Below are 22,965 nucleotides of genomic sequence, written 5' to 3' on the forward strand. Positions count from 1 at the left end.
ATCCTGTTAATGTAATCGTTGGTTCACTTAGAGTACTCCCTTAATTGTGTTTTCTCTCCTCAATTTCTGAGTTTTTATTTTACTTCTCGGCTGTTTTTCTACCCTTAATATTTGCTATCACTCATTTGTTACCTGAGCACCTTCGGCGTTTTCTGAATGTTCCTTTTTTAATTTACTGTGACTTCTTTTTGTTGTTATTCCATCTTTGCAGTCACTTAAGTTTCTGAAGAAGTTCATTGTGGTTGTTGGTTTTTGTTTTGTTGTATTTTTATGGTTTTTGCTTCATGTTTCCTGTTTCTGCTTTGGTGTCTGCCTTTGATGTTATAGGTTTTCTAATATATGTAAATACCCAAAACAATGCTTAGCACACAGAGTATACTTAGTAAATAAATATTAGATATTTTATCTAGTGAATGAATTGGAGGGAATAGTGGCAGAGTGTCTAAGTAGTCTAAGCAAGAGATGGGAGGGTCTGAATTTAAATAATTTTCAGGAATGGAGAATATCAAAACATTAGAGAGACATTCCTAAAACTTTCACATGAAGAATAATATAGATTAAAAGAATTGCCTAGAGATTTCCAGCTTGAGAAACTCAGTGTCTTCTGTTTCTGAAATTGAAAAGACAGGAGAAAAAACAATATTGGGTGATCAATACTGAGTACGTTTTTAAACTTGAGAAGTGTGAGGTAGGCTTGGCCTCACACTAAGGCCTCTACACAATCTGTCTTCTACCAAAATGTCAGGCTCTTCTCTCTGTTTTTTTAACATAGTCTTAGAATATTCATAAGTCTCAGCGTTCCACTTCTCTTTGGGAAATCACAATTATACTTTCCTAAATTATCTGAAACATCTTCCTTCTGGGCTCTCTTAAGATGTAGTAAGTCCATGAGTTTGTATAAACGTGTATAAAACTTTAAAAGCAGTTGAAGGTCTCAATATGGTAAGAAAAGTGAGAACAAATACATACCAGACTAATAAAGTTACTCTAGCAGACTGGTTTTGGCAGGGGGATTATTAACTTTTTAACCATACTTGGTTTTTTCCCAAAGAACTTGGTATTTTTAGGGCACCTGGGTGGCTCAGTGGATTGGGCCTCTGCCTTCAGCTTGGGTCATGATCTCAGGGTCCTGGGATTGAGCCCCACATCAGGCTCTATGCTTGGCAGGGAGCCTGCTTCCCTCTCTCTCTCTGTCTGCCTCTCTGCCTACTTGTGATCTCTATCAAATAAATAAATAAAAACTTCAAAAAAAAAAAAAAGAACTTGGTATTTTTGTAAATGTAATTATTTTTTAATTTAAAGATAAATTAAGAAGGGAAAGTTATTTTGGCAAACCCTGGTTTTCACCAGCTATTTTGAAAAATAATCAAAGTAACAAATGGTAAAATACTTTGTAATCCTTTTAATTATATAAAATGTACATTTTTTTTTTGAGGTCTAAATTCTAATTTTTTTTTTTTTTTTTACAGGTTTTACAGCTCTTTAAAACATTACACAGGACCAGACAACGGGTTTTTAAAAATGATACCAGAGCATTAGAAGGTAGGTTTATTTTCACCACTTTGGAGTAAATCAGTTCTTCACATATCCAAGAGAACTGATATAGTCAATACCCAGCCTGGAGAGTGATCTTTGTATCTCTCCCCTAATGTTGTTATGTTTTATGAACATTAGTTTATATTACACTACTTTGAGGAGTATCTACTTAAATATTTTTAATATCTAGTGTTTATAAAGAACCAGAAAAGATTAAAAATTCAGCACACTCCATTGCTTGTCAAGCCATTAAACTTATTTCTATTATATAATCACATTTTCACACTCCCTAGGAACAGATACTTCCATATTTTTAATTCCTTGTGCCATTCTAGAAGTGATACCAGCTGTGAAAGAGAATCTGTCCCAAATGTTTTACAAATTTAGTGTTTCACTGTTTTAAGTGGCTTTAATTGTATCTAGAAGTCAGAGTTCTGAAGCTTAGGTTAGGTATTGGTCATGTGCAATATCTGTTTTCATATATCACTAAAACTCTTTAAGAGGGCACCTAGGTAGTATCCCCACTGTCCCTAGGAATTCAAGTTTTTATAATTTACCAAGAATAATTTCTTGAATATTAAAGTACATACTTCATATTGTATATGCTTTACCAAATTCATATAATTCTTCATATATCCCTGTGGGGTGGTTACTGTTACAATTTATTTTTTCCAGTGAGAAAACTGACAAAATGTGAAAGGATTTGACCCATATCGTACTAGTGAGAGGTAGAGCTGGGATTTAGCCTAAGCAGTTTGGCTCTAAATCCCAAATCTTCAGCACCTTATATTGAAATATATAAAGCATAGAAGGAGGGTTTTCTGGCTGTTCTCCATCAACAGACTTTAAGTGTTATTAAGTGACATTAGAACAGCTAACATTGTGTAGTTACTAAGCACTTTACATGGGTTGTTCCTTTACATGCTCAAAAAAATAAGGCAGTTGTCAGATTAGACTAAAATTATGTTATAATGATGACAAAGTGCCAGCCAAACCATTTTTATGTATATTTGGTCCTTTGTCTTTAGTGTGTGTGTGTGTGTGTGTGTGTGTGGTTTAACATGTTTGTATGTATTGAGTTTTGCCATCTTAAAGCATTTTAAATTTTCAGATTCATAGAAAAAAAATGTTAAATGGGATTCACTAGAATCTGATAGCTAGAGATATGCAAATGAATTGGAGATATAGAGCAATAAATGAAAGTATTAATATATTAGAGTGTATTAGGTTTAATTAAAAATTTACCAGCCTGTCAAAAGGTTTCCAGGACAGTTTAAAAAAAAAAAAGTCTTATTTTTATAATTAGTTTCACATGAGGCAAAACTATTTTGACTACTAGAGAAGTAGTCATTCATAATGAATAACATATAAATTCTTGGGGCAGGAATTATAAATTAGAAGAGAAATATTTATATATATTTTTTTTTCTTTCTATAGCAGCCAGAATAAAGATAAATGAAGAATTCAAAAGTAATAAAAGTGAAACTTCTCCCAAGAAAATAGAAGAGGTATAGTAATTGAGTCTTTCAATTATGATAAAGACCTTATACATTTTCTTAGAGAATGATGAAAATAGAGGGGGTATATGAAATAAAAATTATTACTTGATAGTTGAAGACATCACAATTATAGGTAACCTTCACTTGTTTGGTATGGCTCACCTCTTCAAGGTCATCCTCTACACCTCTAAGACAGCAAGTTGCCGGTGTATAGAACATGGATGTAGCTATGGTCAAAGCAAGAACAGTTGAACCAACCCAGAAATCCACAGAAATTCTATCTTTACGTAAGGCAAATGAGTAAACCTAAGGAGAATGAGTATTAGAACTACAGAAGGAATTTCTGTTCATTTGGCTCAAGTAGACTAGCTTTTTTTTTTTAATTCCTAACTCAGCAGTGAAAGTTAATCAGCCACAATTTGTGAACTATTCTTGCTTCGCCTTTTGGTCACTTGCTCTGGTTGAAGGCAGTCAGTCTACTGACACTGATCTGTGAGCTTCTTAATACCTCCCAGTACATGTTCATTTAAAAAAATGCACAATTCCTTTTTTGTATAAAATCATACTGCATATACATACATATTGTCTCTATTTTGAGCCTCCTAAGTGTTTCTGTATCTAACTTCATATGAATGTAGAGAAAGGACCCTTAGGAGGAAAACAAAAAATGGAAAATTATTTGCAGGGGCAGTTATAATTCCAAGAATTGGTTTGATAAGGAGAAAGCTACAAATTAGAGAAAATCTTCAATGTTTAATAAAATTTCTACATGATAAATTTTTTTTATAAAAATACATTTATTTTGGAGCGCCTGGGTACTCAGTGGGTAAGCCTCTGCTTCCGGCTCAGGTCATGATCTCAGAGTCCTGGGATCAAGCCCCACATCAAGCTCCCTGCTCAATGGAGAGCCTGCTTCCCCCTCTCGCTCTGCTTGCTGCTCTGCCTACTTGTGATCTCTCTGTCAAAAAAATAAATAAAATATTTTTTAAAAATACATTTATTTTTAGTAGAGAAAAATGCTGTTTTTAGAATAGTAAATATCTGTAATAATCAAGTTAATGAGTTAAAATGAGATAGCCTAAATGTTTTTATTCCTCTGATATAAAGAAGAAAGGAAAAGATTTCATTTAACAATCTGGTAGGGCAAATAGGGACCATGTAGTTTTTATTCATGGCAGAAGTTAAGATGACATCATAATCAAGTCATAACTTGAAGAGAAGTTACAAGATGTATACAAAAGTTTGCATTATTTGCTGTTCAGTAGGCTGATTAATAACAATATGGTAATTATTTTTAAATCTAGAAATCATAAAATTTTTTAAATTGGCATGTCTTTATATCAACTGGGAAATGAACTACAATCTTCTAAATTCCTTTTACTTGTAAAGCACTAATTTAACATAAAGCAGTCTAGAAATGACATTTGTTATATGCAAATGTATATTTTGTATAATTCTGCATAGATTAAATATTTAGTAGTTTTTAGTTAATTCTGTTGTTAGGTATTGTAAGGTTCATGAAGTCTTGGCACCAAAAAGAATCTTAGGCATCTTTTTTTTTTCTCCTTCAAGATTTTTTTTATTTATTTGACAGACAGAGATCACAAGTAGGCAGAGAGACAGGTAGAGAGAGAAGGGGAAGCAGGCTCCCTGCTGAGCAGAGAGCCCGATGCAGGGCTCGATCCCATGACCCAAGCTGAAGGCAGAGGCTTTAACCCACTGAGCCACCCAGGCACCCCAGGTATCTTTTATACCAGCAATTCTCAAACTGTTTAGTCTCAAGACCGTTTGGCTTCTTAAAAGTTGAGGACCCCAGAAAGTGCATTTCATGTGGTGTGACTTTAAATATTTTCCTTAGTAGGAATTGAAATTAAGAGATTTTTGAAATATGTATTTTTTGTCTAAAAATAATAAGCTCATTACATGGTAACAAATACACTGTTTATGGAAAATAACTATTTTCAGGACATTTAGTAAGAAGAGTGAGCACTCTTTTACCATTTTGCAAATCTCTTTAAAGTCTGGCTTAATAGAAAGCAGTTCAATTCTCCTATCTGCTTCCTCATTCAATCTGGTGCAGTGTATTTTAGGTTAAAATATATGACGAAAATTCAGCCTCGCACAGATAAGTAGTTGGAAAAGAGTAGGAGTATATAATAGTCTTTTCAAATAAGTTGTGAATATGGGGCGCCTGGGTGGCTCAGTGGTTTAGCCTCTACCTTCGGCTCGGGTCATGATCCCAGAGTTCTGGGATCGAGCCCACATTGGGCTCTCTGCTCGGCAGGGAGCCTGCTTCCTCCTCTCTCTGCCTGCCTCTCTGCCTACTTGTGATCTCTGTCTGTCAAATAAATAAATAAAATCTTTAAAAAAAAATTGTGAATATTCTTTTATAGTACACCTCAACAAATAGTAAACTTCCTTAAAGGTTAGTTGCATTGTGGAACTCTGTTATCTGTTAGACCAGTGGGTGGAAAGAGGTAGATAGGTAAGTAAGGAGATAGATAGATTTTTTGGTTGGGGCGAGGGGGGGGCCTCCAGGATTCATACAGACCACCTCCTGCTCATCCTTTCTGATTTCCCCTTATCCCTTATTACTCATCAAGGCTTGTTTCCTGCCTTAGACCTATGAGTCTAAGGTTTAAGTACTTCCAGTGGATGAGGGGACCCATTTTTATTCTTTCTTTCTCCTGCTAAATCCCTTCTCAGATCTGTTAGGAGTTGAGACTTTGCTCTTCCACGCCTTCTCTATGTCTATTAATGGCAGCTCCCATCTTTTATTGCTCAGACCAAAAAACTTGGTGCTCCCTTTCTTAATTGCTGTCTTTTTCTCACACTTATATCCAACCTGTCAACCAATTTTTTTGACTTCAGAATATATCTGGAATTCAACCACTGCTCATCCTCCCCATCATTACCTCCTACTTCAAGCCACCATCATCTTTCACTTGATTGTTACAACAGCCTCCTAGTGGGTCTCACTGCTTCCTCCCTAACCTCCCTACAGTCTATTCTCAATACCTTTAAAGGCAGATTGAGCCTTTCATTTTTTTTATTTTTTTTTTCAAGATTTTATTTATTTGACAGAGATCACAAGTAGCAGAGAGGCAGGCAGAGAGAGAGAGGAGGAAGCAGCCTCCCCACTGAACAGGGAACTCGATGTGGGGCTCTATCCCAGGACCCTGGGATCATGACCTGAGTCAAAGGTAGAGGCTTTAACCCACTGGCACCCCAGATTGAAACTTTTAAATAAAAAGATATATCCCATCACTCCTGTATTCACAAACCCCATAGCTTCTCATCCCAAAGCAAAATCTAAAGTCTTTACCGTGAACTATAAGACTGTATAATCTGACATCTGTCGACTTCCCACTCAGGTCCCTCCGTCCTTAATTCTTACATTCTGAGTGCATTGAGGGCATTTGCATTTACCAAGAACTTTCCTGTCTCAGGGCGTTTATGCTTGCTTATTTCTAGGATATTATTCTCCTGCAGGCCCTTAAGCCTTCATTTAGTAGACCAATAGGTTTAATCTGCCTTTCTCTTTGAATGGATCTTTTACATGCATGATTTTGTAACATCTTGCACTGTTGATTTGGGAAATAGAAGTTCACCAAGTAATGCCTATCTTCTAAATGTTAATGTAATTCAGTATGTAATATTTTAAAATTGTATTTATTAATATTAATATCTAATCAGAAAAATCCATAAGCATTGAAAAACTGTCAAGCTTATGATGGCAGATACAGTTTTCCTAGAATTCTATTTTTTTCTTGAAAACGTGAGTTTCACCATTGTCAGCAAATACAGTTAGTTGTTTTCTTGAAGTAACAGAGTCAACTTGTTCATTTTCAAGAAAATGTTTGCCAAATACCCAAGTATGAATGATCATAGTTTGTCTACTGTTCATTCATATAAAAGAGTATTCCATAGAGAAAGCTTTACTTCTCACAACTCTGTGCAGAAAGCTTTAGTATTATGAAAATCATTTTGACTTCATGGTATCTAAAAGGATCTCAAGGTCCTTCAGGAGTCCACAGCTTTGAGAATCTTTGTTCTAGTCCACTTTATTTTGCATATGATAAATTCTGAAACTTAAAGAGAGTAGGTTTTTAACCCAAGGCCTTATATTTAATGATAGAGCTATTCCAACTTCTAGTTCAGTATTATTTCTAGTGTTTAGAACATCCAACTCTATAAAAGAAAGATTCAACCCTCTCCCAAAGAAAACAACATTTTAAACATATAAAATATATATTCCAACAAAAAATATTCTGAATCTCTTTTGGAACAAAATATGGAACAGATGGATAAAAGTTAAAAGTACACACATGTCTGAGTTTTCTGTATGCTTGGAATGGTTACAAAAAGTTAAAGGCAGTATAACCCAAAAAGAAATAACTATAAACTTACAGTTTTCAAAAAACAGTACATTCATAAGGACCACTGAAAAAATACCCAAAGGATTTATTCTGTTTGGTTTTCTTAACAGCTAATAAAAATGGGTTCCGATGTTGAATTGTTGCTCAGAACATCTGTTATACAAGCTATTCACACAGACCACAATACACTGAGTAAGTAAAATTTAAAAAAAAAAATTTTCTGACTTCATTGTATTTTAAAATACTGAGCAATTGCAACACTTTTAATGTTGATTAGTAAAACAGCTTGATTTTGCCAGTGTGTATCTTGTATACATTTGTAAGGCTACCATTTTAAATGGCAGGTTATAAAACTTTGCTGTACTGTATTTTTTTTTTCTTTTTTAAATTTTTGTTTTCTTTTTAATCTTAACCACTGGTTACATTACAGACTAGTTAGAAAGACAGTATGACTAGCTTTTCATCATATTTATTTGGGGTTCTTTCGTGTTATCATTTATCACCTACTTAAATTGTCTAGTTCTTTACCTTTTATTCTATGAATAGAGTTATTTTTAAAATGGTTATAAGAAATGGAGATATAGCTGAGGATCCTCCATTATACCTCCAGACTCCTTGTAGGGCTTCAGCAGAGTTTTCATTTCACATTATATTTTGTTTGCATTGCCTAAATGTATCTTTGGGGACAACAACAAGAACAACAAAAAAGATGGTATTCGAATTTTTGAAAGGCTTCTTTTTTTTTTAAAGTGAGCTACCAAATTATACAAACAGAAAAGTGCACAATTTATAACTATACAGCCAGTGAGTTTTCACAAGGTGAAATATCCATGTAACCAACATCTATAGTAAGCTATTTAATATTACCAGTATCTCCAAAATCCATCATGTCCTCATGTCTTTTCCAGATACCCTCTTCCAACAAGCGAACCACTATACTACTAATACTATAGATTTTAAGCTTAATATAATAAAATGTTCAAACTTCATATAAATGGAATCATATAGGATTACTGTTTTGTCCAGTTTCTTTCAGCATTGTATTTGTGAGATTCATCTATATTATTGTGTATACCAACATTTCTATGACTATTGTTTGTATATACCACAGTTTATCCTTCCTGTTCATTTGGGTTGCTCCTAGTTCTGGACTATAATGAATATTGATTCTTTGAACATTATAGGATGTGCCTTTTAGTTTAAAATTTATACATATGTGAAAAATGAAATGTACACATATATTTACACATACATGTACATATGTATGTACATATATATAAAACATATATATACACAATTGACCCTTGAACAGGAGAGGGGCTAGCGTTGCTTACCTCCTGCATGTTAGAAAATTCATGTGTAAGGGTGCCTGGCTAGCTCAACTGGTTAAGCATCCAGCTACTGATTTCGGCTCAAGCCATGATCTCTGGGCGTGGAGCCTGCTTAAGATTCTCTGTCTCCCTCTCCTGCCCCTCCCCACTGCTTGAAGACTCTCTCTCTCTTAAAAAAAAAAAAAAAAAAAAATTCATGTATAACTTTTGACTACCCAAAAATCTTAACTACTGATAGCTACCTTTAATGAGAAGCCTTACTGATAACATAAGCAGTACATTAATACATATTTTGTATGTTATATGTATTATAAACTATAATCTTAAAATAAGCTGGAGAAAAGAGAATGTTTTGTGTTTTTTTTTGTTTTTTTTGTGTTTTTTTTTTAAGATTTTATTTATTTATTTGACAGAGAGATCACAAGCAGGCAGAGAGGCAGGCAGAGAGAGAGGAGGAAGCAGGCTCCCTGCTGAGCAGAGAGCCCGATGCAGGGCTCTATCCCAGGACTCTGAGATCATGACCTGAGCCGAAGACAGCGGCTTAACCCACTGAGCCACCCAGGCGCCCCAAGAGAATGTTATTAAAATCATAAGAGAAAAGACATTTATAGTACTCCACTGTATTTATGAAGAAATATTAATATATGCTACTGCTAACTGGTTTTCCAAAGTGGTTAGACTAATTTACATATCCAGCAGTGGGGTCTGGCTCCAGTAGCTTGACCTCATCAGCACTTAGTACTCTACATCTTTAATTTTTGCTTTTCTGGTAATTGTGTAATGGTATTGCATTGTGATTTTAACTTAGATTCTTTGGTAACTAATGAGGTATTAACACCTTTTCAGTTGTTAAATGGCCATTTGGTTATTCTCCTTTATGAACTGTCAAATTATTCAAGTCTTCTTCCTGTTTTTCCAAAGGGTTATCTGCCTTTTTATTATTGATTTGAAGAAATTCTTTGTATGTTCTGAATATGTATTCTTCCTTACATATGTCTTATAGGAATCTTCTACTTAATGGCTTGCTTTTTGTTTTGGTAATGTTTTTTGATAAGAAGTTCTTAATTCTAATGTGATCCAGTTTGTCTGTTTTTTCATTTATAATTGGTACTTTAGAGTCCTGTAAGAAACCTTTGTCTATCTCAAGCCAGGTCATAAAGAAATTCTCTTGGACTTTCTTCCCAAAGCTTTATTGTTTGATCTTTTCCATTTGGTTGTTTATATCAACTAGAGTTGATTTTTGTTTATGGTGTGAGATAGGAGTGAAGATTTTTTTTTTTTTAATTTTCTTTATTTATTTGACAAAGGCCCGGGTGGGGGGGTGCACAAGCAGGGGTAATGGCAGGCAGAGGGAGAGGGAGAAGCAGGCTCCCTACTCTGCAGGGAGCCTGATGCGGGACTCAATCCCAGAACCCTAAAATCATGACCCGAGCCCAAGGCAGACGCTTAACTGCCTGAGCCACCCAGGCGCCCCTTTTTTTTAATTGAAGTATAGTTGACACAGTGTTATGTTAGTTTCTGGTACACAACATAGTGATACAACAATACCGTAGGTACTATGCTAATCCCAGGTGTAGCTACCATTTGTCACTACACAGCACTGTTACACTACCATTGACATTATTCCCTACTCCATACCTTTTACCCTGTGACTTATTTATTCCATAACTGGAAGCCTGTGCCTCCCACTCCCCTTTACCTTTGCCCATTCCCTCAACCACTGTCACCTCTGGCAACCACCAGTTTGTTCTTTGTATTTATAGGTCTCTTTCTGCTTTTTTATTCATTGTTGTTGTTGTTTGGTTCCACACAAAAGTGAAATCATAAGCTCTTTGTCAAAAATTATTTTTTTACATGTGAATGTCCAGTTAATCCAGCATCATTTATTAAGAAGACCCTTTTTTTCCCCACTGCATTGCAGGATCACCTTTGTTCTAAAATCAGATAACTATATGTGCATATATCTGTTTCTGAACTTTATAATCTGTATAATTAGTTTCTCTATCCATGCATCATATCCCATAATGTCTTAATTATTACAGCCTTATAGTAAATCTTGATATTTAGTAGTATAAGTCCTATAGAGCTTTAAAGTTATTTTTAGTTCATGAGAATTTATCAGAAATTACTAGATCTAGGGGCGCCTGGATGGCTCAATGGGTTAAGCCTCTGCCTTCAGCTCAGGTCATGATCCCAGGGTCCTGGGATCGAGCCCTGCATCAGGCTCTCTGCTCAGCAGGGAGCCTGCTTCCCCATCTCTCTGCCTGTCTCTCTGCCTACTTATGATCCCTCTCTCTGTCAAGTAAATAAATAAAACATTTTTTTTAAAAAGGCAATATTAGCTCTGAGTTGTATTTATAAGAGCAGTAAACATAGTTAATCTAAATTGCAAATTTTAGTTATCATCTTTAATCTTAATAACAATCTTTAGAGCTTTTGTATAGTATAGCAGCATTTTATACAGGTAGTCACAGCTTAATGTTATTTTTATCATTTAAAAAATGTATTTTTATTTATATGAACAAAAATTTAGGTTATTTCAGCTAAATTTGATATCCATATTTCAGATGCCTGGTTTTAGATGCAGCGGTATTGCTTTAAATTTCTTTTTATCTGTTGGTTTTCTGTGTAATTTAATTCTCCCACAAGATTGGAAATTTTCACTCATTCATGGTAATTAGTATAGAATGCTGTATTACCTTAATAATGGCCCCATTCTTTCTATTAAGAGAAATATGGGGGACGCCTGGGTGGCTCAGTTGGTTAAGCAGCTGCCTTCGGCTCGGGTCATGATCCCAGCGTCCTGGGATCGAGTCCCACATCGGGCTCCTTGCTCGGTGGGGAGCCTGCTTCTCCCTCTGCCTCTGCCTGCCATTCTGTCTGCCTGTGCTCGCTCTCTCTCCCTCTCTCTCTCTGACAAATAAATAAATAAATAAAATCTTTAAAAAAAAAAAAAAAGAGAAATATGGGTCTCTTTTTCTTAATTTATTCCTGTGGATCCAAGATACATCAAATCTGATTTTGTTTTTTTTTTTAAGATTTTATTTATTTATTTGACAGACAGAGATCACAAGTAGGCAGAGAGGCAGGCAGAGAGAGAGACGAGGGAATCAGGATCCCTGATGAGCAGCGAGCCCAATGTGGGCCTCCATCCCAGGACCCTGGGAATCATGACCTGAGCCGAAGGCAGAGGCTTTAACCCACTGAGCCACCCAGGCGCCCCAACAAATCTGATTTTTCAATCTCTGTTTTACAATTACTTTAAGCAAATCTCTCCATAAATTTTAGTAGTGTTTGTACTGGTATACAGAAATGAATTAAAATTTTGCTACTTGGCTAAAAAGCAAGAGTTGTGATAGTGTGTTTCTAAAAAATATCAGATAATGTCCCAACATGAAAAATAATAGAAACTGAAAATAATAAAATTAAATAATCAAGTTCAGAAGCAGATACATGAATTCTAAATCCATGTTTCTTTTTCCTTCTCTTTCAAATAACTAGAGTAGAAATAAAATATGAACACCTACCAAGAACTCTTTATACTGAATAACTTCTCATTGTTTCCTTTTTATTTTTTTTTTTTAAGTAAGCACCATGCCTGAACTCACAACCCTGAAATCAAGAGTCAGATGCTCTACTGACTGAGCCAACCAGGCACCCCTCTCATTTTTTCCTTTAAAAAAAAAAAAAATCACATCTCTCTCCTTGCAGAGAATTACAAGCTTCTTTATTACAGACCTAATAATTTCATCATTTGAAAAAAACTCATTTTTTGAAACTTCGTAAAATGTCGGCATTTTATTTTTTTAAATTTTTAAATCTCAATTCCATTATAGTTAATATACAATGTTATGGGGTACCTGGGTGGCTCAGTCATTAAACGTCTGCCTTCAGCTCAGGTTATGATCACAGGGTCCTAGGATAAAGTGCTGCATTGGGCTCCGTGCTTGGCAGGAAGCCTGCTTCTCCCTCTTCCACTCCCCCTGCTTGTGTTCTCTCTCTCACTGTGTCTCTATCAAATAAATAAATAAAATCTTTAAAAAATAGTGTTGTATTAGTTTCAGGCATACAATATAGTGATTTAGCAATTCTATAAATTACTCAGTGCTCATCATGATAAGTGTATTTTTAATCTCCTTCACCTATTTTACCCTTCCCCCGGCCCACCTCCCCTCTGATAACTGTCAACTTATTCTCTAGAGTCAAGAGTTTGTTTTTTGGTTTGTCTCTTTTTTTCTTTGTTCACTTGTTTTGTTTCTTATATTCCACAGATGAATGAAAGTATGTGCTATTTCTTTCTCTAACTTATTTCACTTAACATTATGCTCTCTAGATCCGTCCATATTGTTGGAAATTGCAAGAGTACATTCTTTTTTATTGCTGAATAATATTCCATCTTATACATATAAAACCACGTCTTCTTTATCCATTTATCTATCAGTGGATACTTGGGCTCCTTCCATAATTTGACTATTGTAAATAATGCTGCAGTAAACATAGAGGTGCATATATCTTTTCAAATTAGTGTTTTCTTATTCTTTGGGTAAATACCCAATAGTGGAATTGCTGGCTTATAGAGTAGTTGTATTTTTTAATTTTTTGAGGAACCTCCGTACTGTTTTCCTCAGAGACTGCATCAGTTTGTATTCCCACAAACAGTACGTAAAGGTTCCTATTTCTCCACATCCTCACCAACACTTGCTGTTTCCTGTCTTTGATTTTAGCCCTTCAGGCAAGTGTGAGGTGATAGCTCATTGTGGTTTTCATTTGATTTTCCTGATTATGGGTGATGTTGAGCATTTTTTCATGTTTCTGTTAGACATCTGTGTATCTTCTTTGGAGAAATGTCTATTCATATCTTCTGCCCATTTTTAATTAGATTTTTGGGGGTTTTGGTGTTGAGTTGTATTAGTTCTTTGTATATATTTGGATACTAACCCTTTATTGGGTATGTCATTTGCAAATATTTTCTCCCATTCCATAGGTTTTTAGTTTTGTTGATTCATTATTTTTTCCTATTTGTCTTTTTTTAATTTTTTTTTAAGATTTTATTTATTTATTTGACAGAGAGAAATCACAAGTAGGCAGAGAAGCAGGCAGAGAGAGAGGAGGAAGCAGGCTCCCTGCTGAGCAGAAAGCCCGATGTGGGGCTTGAACCCAGGACCTGGGATCATGACCTGAGCCGAAGGCAGCGGCTTAACCCACTGAGCCACCCAGGCGCCCCAATTTTTTTATTTTTTATTAACATATAATGATTATTAGCCCCAGGGGTACAGGTCTGTGAATCATCAGGTACACACTTCATAGCACTCACCATAGCACATACCCTCCCCAGTGTCCATAACCCAACCACCCTCTCCCTACCCCCTTCCAAATTCATTATTTTTACAATCTTTTCAAATATTGGGGAAACTGGGGCAGGACAAGGAAAAAAAAATATTAGGGAAACTTTTTATTTCCATGTATTCCCTACTTTTTTCTGTGCATCTAGTTTATTTGTTTTTTGGTATCTCTGATACATGAGTTTGGATTAATCATAATCTTTGATTCATACCATTTTCATTATTGGTCTAACCTAGCTTTGCTAGATATTATATAGAAAAAGAATAACTATGATTAGATAAATACTGGAATTATCCCCTTGTTCTGTACTTGTTCATTGGCTATTGACATTTGTCACAGCCCTCTTTCTCATATGAACATTGGCAGCTGGTTTCATTGTTGGCCTTTTTCAAACATACATTTTATAGACAGTTACCAAATTCGTGAAAAAGAAAAAACTATGAATAAGAAGATGTATGATGAACAAATTGTGAACAAGAAAACTCAGGGCTTCACGTGGTTATATATTAATCATACCTCATTTCTAAAAGTTCCAGGGGTGCCTGGGTGGCTCAGTGGGTTAAGCCTCTGCCTTCAGCTCAGGTCATGATCTCAGGGTCATGGGATTGAGCCCGGGGTCCGGCTCTCTGCTCAGCGGGGAGCCTGCTTCCCCCACTCTCTCTGCCTGCCTCTCTGCCTACTTGTGATCTCTGTCTGTCAAATAAATAAATAAAAATCTAAAAAAAAAAAAAAAATTCCAGGAAACTATTCTTTATTTCAGGTACATTTTTAAACTTCTATTCTTTGTTGTTTTAATATTTGTCTTTGCCTAAAACTATCTAATGTTTTTTTATTCTGAGGCAAGTTCATGTGATCCAACAAACATTTATTGAATACGTACTGTGTTAGGCACTGAAAATAAAAAATTAGCAAGACAGTTCCTGTCCTAATGGAACTTAGAGTGCTGTGATAAACAGTTAAGTATTACAATCATTTGGATGCCATGATAAGAGAGGCAGATGTGCTGTTGAGGCACATAGGCAGAGTTCCAAATCCAACACTTGGTGGGTCGGGACAGGTTCTTAGAAAAAAAAGTTTTTTTTCAAGTTCCTTAATTTGAGTTTATATATATCTATGTGCTTAATATGTTTAGAGATCTTTCTAGAACTGTGGAGCTAAATATTCTAAATATTTTAATGCCCTATAATTTATTTATATCCTAAACAACACTCTGATTACCAAACTCTTATAAACATGCCACTGATAGATTTTTTTAATTGAAATATAACATAAAACATTGTCTTAGTTCTAGGTATGTAACATAATGATTTTATGTATCTATATATGGTGAAATTATTACAAGTTTTTAGTTAACTTCAACAACCATACATAGTTACACATTTTTTTCTTTATGATGAGTATTTTAAGATTTACTGGTTTTTTTTAAGATTTTTAAAAATTATCCCTCTCTCTCTGCCTGCCTCTCTATCCACTTGTGATCTCTCTGTCAAATAAATAAAATCTTTAAAAACAACAAAAAAAGGGGTGGGGGGCATGCCTGGATAGCTCAGTGGGTTGAGCCTCAGCCTTCAGCTCAGGTTATGATCTCAGGTTCCTGGGATCAAGCCCTGCATCAGGCTCTCTGCTTGGTGGGGAGCCTGCTTCCCCCTCTCTCTCTGCCTGCCTCTCTGTCTCCTTGTGATCTCTCTGTCAAGTAAATAAAATCTTTTTTAAAAAAAGATTTTTAAAAATTATTTTTATTTCTTTAAGTAATCTCTACACCTAATGTGGGGCTTGAACTCACAGCCCTGAGATGAGGAGTCATATGCCCTACCGACTGAGCCAGGAGGGCTCCGCTAAGCTTTACTCTCTTAACATCTTTCAGATATATAATGCAGTATTTTCTTTAAAGGTTTTATTTATTTATTTGACAGAGATCACAAGTAGGCAGACAGGCAGGCAGAGAGGAAGCAGGCTCCCCGCCGAGCAGAGAGCCTGATGTGGGGCTCGATCCCAGGACCCTGGGATCATGACCTGAGCCGAAGGCAGAGGCTTTAACCCACTGAGCCACCCAGTCGCCCCTTTTCTGTGTCTTTTGAGTTGATTCTATGATTTTTTTTTTTTTTACTCCTTCATTTTGTTAATGTGGTATATCACATTGATTTGCAGATGTTGATTTGCATTCCTGGTATAAATCCCACTTGATCTTGGTTTAAGATCCTTTTCATATATTGTTGAATTTGGTTTGCTAATATTTTGTTGAGGATTTTCACATCTATGTTCATCAGGGATATTGGTCTCTAGTTTTCATTCCTTATAGTATCCTTGTCTGGTTTTGGTATCAGAGTAAGGCTGGCCTCATGAAATGAGTTTGGAAATACTGCTTCCTCTTCTATTTTATTTATTTATTTATTTTTAATCTTGACCTACATTTTTATTTGAGACAGAGTGAATTAAATAAAGCCTTTTTACTTTAAGAAATTACTTTTTAAGTGATACATTTCATATGACTATAATAGATAAGGTTTTTCAGGAGCCTAAAGTATAGGAAATAAATCATGATCTCAGTATAGTTCTTTTTCAAGATCTGACAACTTTAATAAACTTATGCTGTTACGACACATTGACATCTAATATAGAGAGCAAAGTCGGGGACTTTACAATCAATAAAGCAACATCGCAGTGAAAAATACTATACAGCATGTAAATATACCCATGATATATTTGGCCTAATGAAAGTGCTAGCAGTTAATTTAGAAAAATTCAGTTTTAGGGCACTTTTTGATTCCAGAGGTTACCTAATAATGTGAATTGGGTGAAGGGATGGAGTAGTGAACATTTGACAGGTTTTCTGGTTATTACCACTCTTTGAATTGATCATTTTGTTTTTGGGATTTCGATCTCATTGAATTCTGAATTCCCATCATAGAATATAGAAAATTCACTTCTTCAGTTTTCTTTACAGCTTAGGCATAGAATTTGTTTATCTTATTTTATTTTTTATTAACATATATTATTCGCTTCAGGGATACAGGTCTGTGAATCATCAGTCTTACACAATTCACAGTACTCACCATAGCATATACCCTCCCCAGTGTCCATAACTGAGGCACCCTATCCCTCCCTCCTCCACTTCCCAGCAACCTTCAGGTTGTTTCCTGAGATTAAGAGTCTCTTATGGTTTGTCTCCTCCCAATCCCATCTTGCTTCACTTTTTTCCCTACCCTAACCCCAACAAGCCCCTGCCCTGCCTCTCAGATTCCTCATATCAGAGAGATCATATAATTGTCTTTCTCTGATTGACTTATTTCGCTTAGCATATGCCCTCTAGTTCCATCCACTGTCGTTGCAAATGGCAAGATTTTGGTGTGGATTTTTTGATGGCTGCATAGTATTCCAGGGTGGGTGTGGGTGTGTGTGTGTGTGTGTGCGCGTGCGCGCGTGCGCATGCACACACACACACATATATATATATATATATATATGTATATATGCCCCACATCATCTTTATCCATTCATCTGTACATGGACATCTAGGTTCTTTCCATAGTTTGGCTATTGTGGACATTGCTACTATAAATATTCGGGTGCACATGCCTCTTCGGATCACTACAGTTGTATCTTTAGGGTAAATACCCATGAGCGCGATTTCTGGGTCATAGGGTAGCTCTATTTTCAACTTTCTGAGGAACCTCCATACTATTTTCTAGGGTGGCTGTACCAGCTTACGTTCCCACCAACAGTGTAGGAGGGTTCCCATTTCTCCACATCCTCTCTAACATCTGTCGTTTCCTTACTTGTTAGTTTTAGTCAGGCACAGAATTTGACATAGGTGAAGTATATTCACTCATATTCAGAAATGAACTTGAGAAAAGACAGTTGGTATAGAATCTCTTTTGTAGGCAAGAGTAGCATCCGTGGTTGTAGAGTCAAGTTACTGATTCAGAAGTGGCATTGGTGTGGTGGCAGGAGCAGATGTAGTAAAATTGAGTTTCCAGCAACATCTGAAATGTAGCATCTTGTGTTCTGTGGTGGTAGAAGTGGTGGCAATTTCTTAAAGGCAGCAGTAGTTTTCACCATCAGGCCAATTTTGTGGTATGACTTTGTATATTGTTGCTGAAAGCTTAGCCTTAAGCTTGCCTGATTCTTAAGCCCTCACAGTAATTGCAATGAGTTAAAGACTAATAACCCTTTTAATAAATGACTTCTCTGCCTAATTAGCCAGAATCAGCTTCTGTTACTTTTCACTAAGAACAACAGAAGTTGTTACCAGAAGTGAGATACTGAAAATTAACACAGCCAAAAATGTGAAATTAGTTGAATAGAAGGCAAGGACACAGGGAGATAGGACTGTTATGGACCTGACCTTTACAGTCTTTAGGCTGGTGGTCCTTGTTATGTAGTGATGAAACATAAAGTCAGTGCCTCATCGTGTTTCTGAGACACAGACCAAGTACCAGCTAAAGCTACAACAATAAGAGAAATAACAGAATGTTAGGTGTTCTGGTTATTTCCTCCGCTTTCAGCAAAATACTGAAAAGGAGAATGAATGCAGATTAAGCTGGTTGGTGCAAAGCAAATATGGAAGGAGGTACTATTTTGCTAAGAGCACTTTTCTGTCTACATCCTGATTGAAAGTCTTATACTTGAGATTTAGCGTCTTGCAGGATTGAAAATGAGAACTGCTCTTATCCACTAACCCTATAGCCAATACAAGCAGGGCACTTTTGAGTTCTGACATGAAATAAAATTAATGCCTCAAGCCATTCCCATTTTCCAGACAAGGATCAGAGATATACAGTTCACTTACTCACTGGGGCCTATAGTTTTTCACTACTTTAAGAAGTATCCATTAAGGGGCGCCTGGTCGTTAAGTGGCTCAGTCGTTAAGCAGCTGCCTTCAGCTCAGGTCATCATGATCCCAGGGTTCTGGGATTGAGCCCCGCATCAGGCTCCCTGCTTTTCGGGAAGCCTGCTTCTCCCTCTCCCACTCGCCCCTGCTTGTGTTCCCTCTCTTGCTGTGTCTGTCTCTGTCAAATTAATAAATTAAATCTTAAAAAAAAAAAAAAGTATCCATTAATCTTAGGGTTGGGGAATGGGCAGAACATAGAGGCCATTACCAAAGGATGGAAATCCTCATGCTTAAAAATTATCAGGATGTTTGCCTGTGGCTACTTGTACATTAAAATGACTAGAGGGGCACCTGGGTGGCTCAGTGGGTTAAAGCCTCTGCCTTCGGCTCAGGTCATGATCCCAGGGTCCTAGGATCGAGTTCCGCATCGGGTTCTCTGCTCAGCAGGGAGCCTGCTTCCCTCTCTCTCTGCCTGCCTCTCTGCCTACTTTTGATCTCTGTCTGTCAAATAAATAAATAAAATCTTTTTTAAAAATAATAATAATTACTTAGCTGATTTTCATTTTGGTAAACCACCTTTATCATCTGGCTCATAAGAACATTATTTTTAGATCATTTATTTTTCTTTCTTTTTTTTTTTAAGATTTTATTTATTTGACAGAGAGAGAGAGATCACAAGTAGGCAGAGAGGCAGGCAGAGAGGGGGAAGCAGGCTCCCCACAGAGCAGAGAGCCCGATGTGGGGCTTGATCCCAGGATCCTGGGATCATGACCTGAGCCGAAGGCAGAGGCTTTAACCCACTGAGCCACCCAAGTGCCCCTATTTCTCTTTTTGAATTGGTTTTAATGTTACCTTTTAAAAAAATTTTTTAACAATTCAAATTTACAGAAACGATGTAAGATATGTTGAAGGATATGGAAATTTCCTTTACCCAGATTCCACAATTGCTAACACTTACCACATTTGCTTTATTATCCATTCCTCATTTTTTTTCTGAATGTTCTGAGAGTAAATTGTAAATATAATGCCTCCTACCCTCAAATGGTCATTTTTAAAATCATGACAGCCCACTAGGATTAGGTTGGGAGAAAGAGTGTATTTCTTAAAAATAATTTCATATATGTTTGCTAAATTTGCAAAGATATTCTCTTATAAAACTACAGTATAATCATCAAAACCAGAATATTAACATTGATACAACTCTACCATTTAGATGTTTTCATTTGTCCTAACTTGTCTTCTGTAGCAGAAGAAAAAAATTCCCTCTGGTCTAGGAACCAGTTGAGGATCACACAAATATTAGTCACCATGTTTTTTAGTCTTCCTCAGTCAGGAACAATTCCTCAATCTGTCTTTGTCTTTCTTGACCATGTTATTTTTGAAGAGTATATCCAAGTTATCATGATACCTGAATTCATTTCTTCTGGAGAAAAAAAGGAAAAATCAATGATGTTTACAAAATTTCTTATCTTAATTAAGAGCTGCATCTCACTTGAACTCCAGCAGGATGTCTTACCAAAGACTCATTATTTGTTGTTGTTGTTGTTTGACTGGGTTTCTCAGTGGGGCACTGTTGACATTTTGAACAGCATAGTTTTTTACTGCACCAGATTTCCCATACATTCCTGGCTCCTGCTTGCTAAATGCCAGTAGCATTCATCATTTGGTGTGACAACCCAAAACACCCCCACATGAGAACCACTATTCTGTAAAATTTATTTAGAGTCTTTAAGTAAGGAAAATGGCCTTGCTTTTTATATAGTAGGCAGTTTAACAAATTTTCAAGTTGATTGTTTTAATTATCAGCAATCTGTCATCAGATAGGTGATAATGTACATTAGTCAAATTCTGTTTAGGTAATTAGTTATATTTAATAAATAAATGATTAAGGGTTAAGTTGATCATAAATGTTTTAATATAATCTGAAATGAGAATCCTGTTAACAGTTTCCATTTAAAATCAAGGAATTCACCTTTGAAGTTAACTGAAATGAAATATTTCTGGAAGATTTACCTTAAAATTCAGTATTTTACTGTTAGAAATTTTAGGGGGGAACAAGTATTATGTTCATTTTATTTTAATTTTAATGATATCAATTATTCTTTTTGTTTTCTTTCAGAATTGGTCCCTAGGAGAGAGCTCCTTATAGAAAATGTGCCATATTGTGATGCACCAACTCAGAAGCAATGAGTTTTCTAGGATAAAATCAAGTCTTTTAGTTTTTAATCCTAAATATATAACTGTGGCAATGAAAGTTTTGGAAATGCAAGTATTTCAGAACCAGCCTATTGAAAGTGAATGAATTAAAGTACCATTTCATAATTAAATTTCACATTAAAAGAACATTGCTGAAAACTGCAGAACATAGTTAAATATTTTTAGACAGCTTTAAATAAGACATGTCGTTTGCTTTGAAAATCAAACTTTATAAACTAAAATAAATGCTTAGGAGATATGTCCTATTCATTTCTCTATGACCTTGATGAGTATTTTGGTTTTAACATAACTAAGAATGCAGTGATTTGACAAGTTGGTGGATTTTCCTCCCATGTACAATGAAACTATTATATTAAAATTGTTAGATTAGGGGTGTCTGGATTGTTCATTTGGTTGGGTGTCTACCTTCAGCTTGAGTCATGATCTCAGGGTCCTGAGATTGAGCTCCATTTTGGGCTCCCTGGTCAGCAGTGGGTCTACTTTCCTTTCTCCCTCTGCCCCTGTACTTTCTCTTTCTCTCTCACTCTCAAATAAGTAAAATTAAAAAAAAAAAAAAAAGAAAGAAAGAAAGAAAGATAAAATTATTAAATCTGTGTTTAGTTCCATAAACATTAAATTGGTCAGAAAAATCACAATGTGATAGAATGTGGCCTTTGTCTCCTAAAGCAGTGAAATTTCTGTAGCTAACAAATGATTACTCAGTTTCCTTTCAGAGATAGAGACTCTCTCTGTTCCTGTAAAGATATTTTTCTAGTAAGTCTTCTGAAGAGGGTCACCTGGGTGGCTCAGTGGGTTAAGCCTCTGCCTTTGGCTCAGGTCATGGTCCCAGGGTCCTGGGATTGAGCCCCACATTGGGTTCTCTGCTCAGGGGAGAGTCTGCTTTCCCGTCCCCCTTTGCCTGCCTCTCTGCCTACTTGTGATCTCTCTCTATCTGTGTCAAATAAATAAAATCTTTAAGAAGAAATTAGTCTTCTGAAGATAGATAAATAAAATATCAAAATCACCTAGGATCATTGTGGAATGAAGAATCCTAATTTTTTTAGGAAATAGTGACCCTTAATCAAACTATGTAATACAGCCTTAGTAGAAATAGTATACTTGGGCCACAGCTAGACTTTACTGTGAAAATGTAATATGTGGCTACATTCTTTCCATTGTAATCAATAAAACTAAATGGCTTTTTTTTTTCCACATATCCCATCCATCCCTGACGTAATGGGCAGTATCACAAAACATTGTATCATTCTACCATCTAACGGTGGGAACTAAAAAATTGTATTTAATATTCTTCTTGTTTCTCTTTTAACTGTGTATTTTTTATCATTCTCTTAGTGAACAGTGTGTTCTCTCCCATTTGCTGACCAATTCTCCCATTCAATGATGATACAAAATTTTTAATTTTTATAGGATTCTTAATGCAAGCTTTGTTGGCAAAACATGGGTATATCCATACTGGATATAAAATGTCATATTTTGGGACATGTGGGTGGCTCAGTTGGTTGGACGACTGCCTTCGGCTCAGGTCATGATCCTGGAGTCCCAGGATCGAGTCCCACATCGGGCTCCCGGCTCCACGGGGAGTCTGCTTCTCTCTGTGACCTTCTCCTCGCTCATGCTCTCTCTCACTGTCTCTCTCTCTCAAATAAATAAATAAAATCTTTAAAAAAAAATAAAATAAAGTGTCAGATTTTAAAATAATTTAAATTTAAAAATAATAAAATAATTTAATTTGGGGAGACAAAGATTTTCTAAATTCCTCAGACATACTACACTTAATATTAAGCCATTAACTATCCTTAATGTCTTCTAATAGTTGTAAGATGAGTGTT

The 22,965-nt window shown here is 35.8% G+C and overlaps 1 protein-coding gene across 3 annotated transcripts in view; it reads left to right on the forward strand.

Annotated features, from left to right (window-relative positions):
- Positions 1–21,506, forward strand: part of LYRM7 (LYR motif containing 7) — a 28,088-nt gene extending 6,582 nt beyond the window's left edge. For all 3 annotated transcript variants that reach the window (XM_047730578.1, XM_047730576.1, XM_047730577.1), the window contains exons 2-5: positions 1,470–1,542; positions 2,974–3,044; positions 7,525–7,606; positions 21,039–21,506. In XM_047730578.1, the coding sequence (XP_047586534.1) occupies positions 1,470–1,542; positions 2,974–3,044; positions 7,525–7,606; positions 21,039–21,109 (297 nt within the window). In that variant the 3' untranslated portion in view covers positions 21,110–21,506. The remainder of the gene's footprint in view (positions 1–1,469; positions 1,543–2,973; positions 3,045–7,524; positions 7,607–21,038) is intronic.
- Positions 21,507–22,965: the final 1,459 nt, after the last annotated feature.

The sequence above is a fragment of the Lutra lutra genome, chromosome 5 (assembly GCF_902655055.1).
Source record: "Lutra lutra chromosome 5, mLutLut1.2, whole genome shotgun sequence".
NCBI classification, from domain to species: domain Eukaryota; kingdom Metazoa; phylum Chordata; class Mammalia; order Carnivora; family Mustelidae; genus Lutra; species Lutra lutra.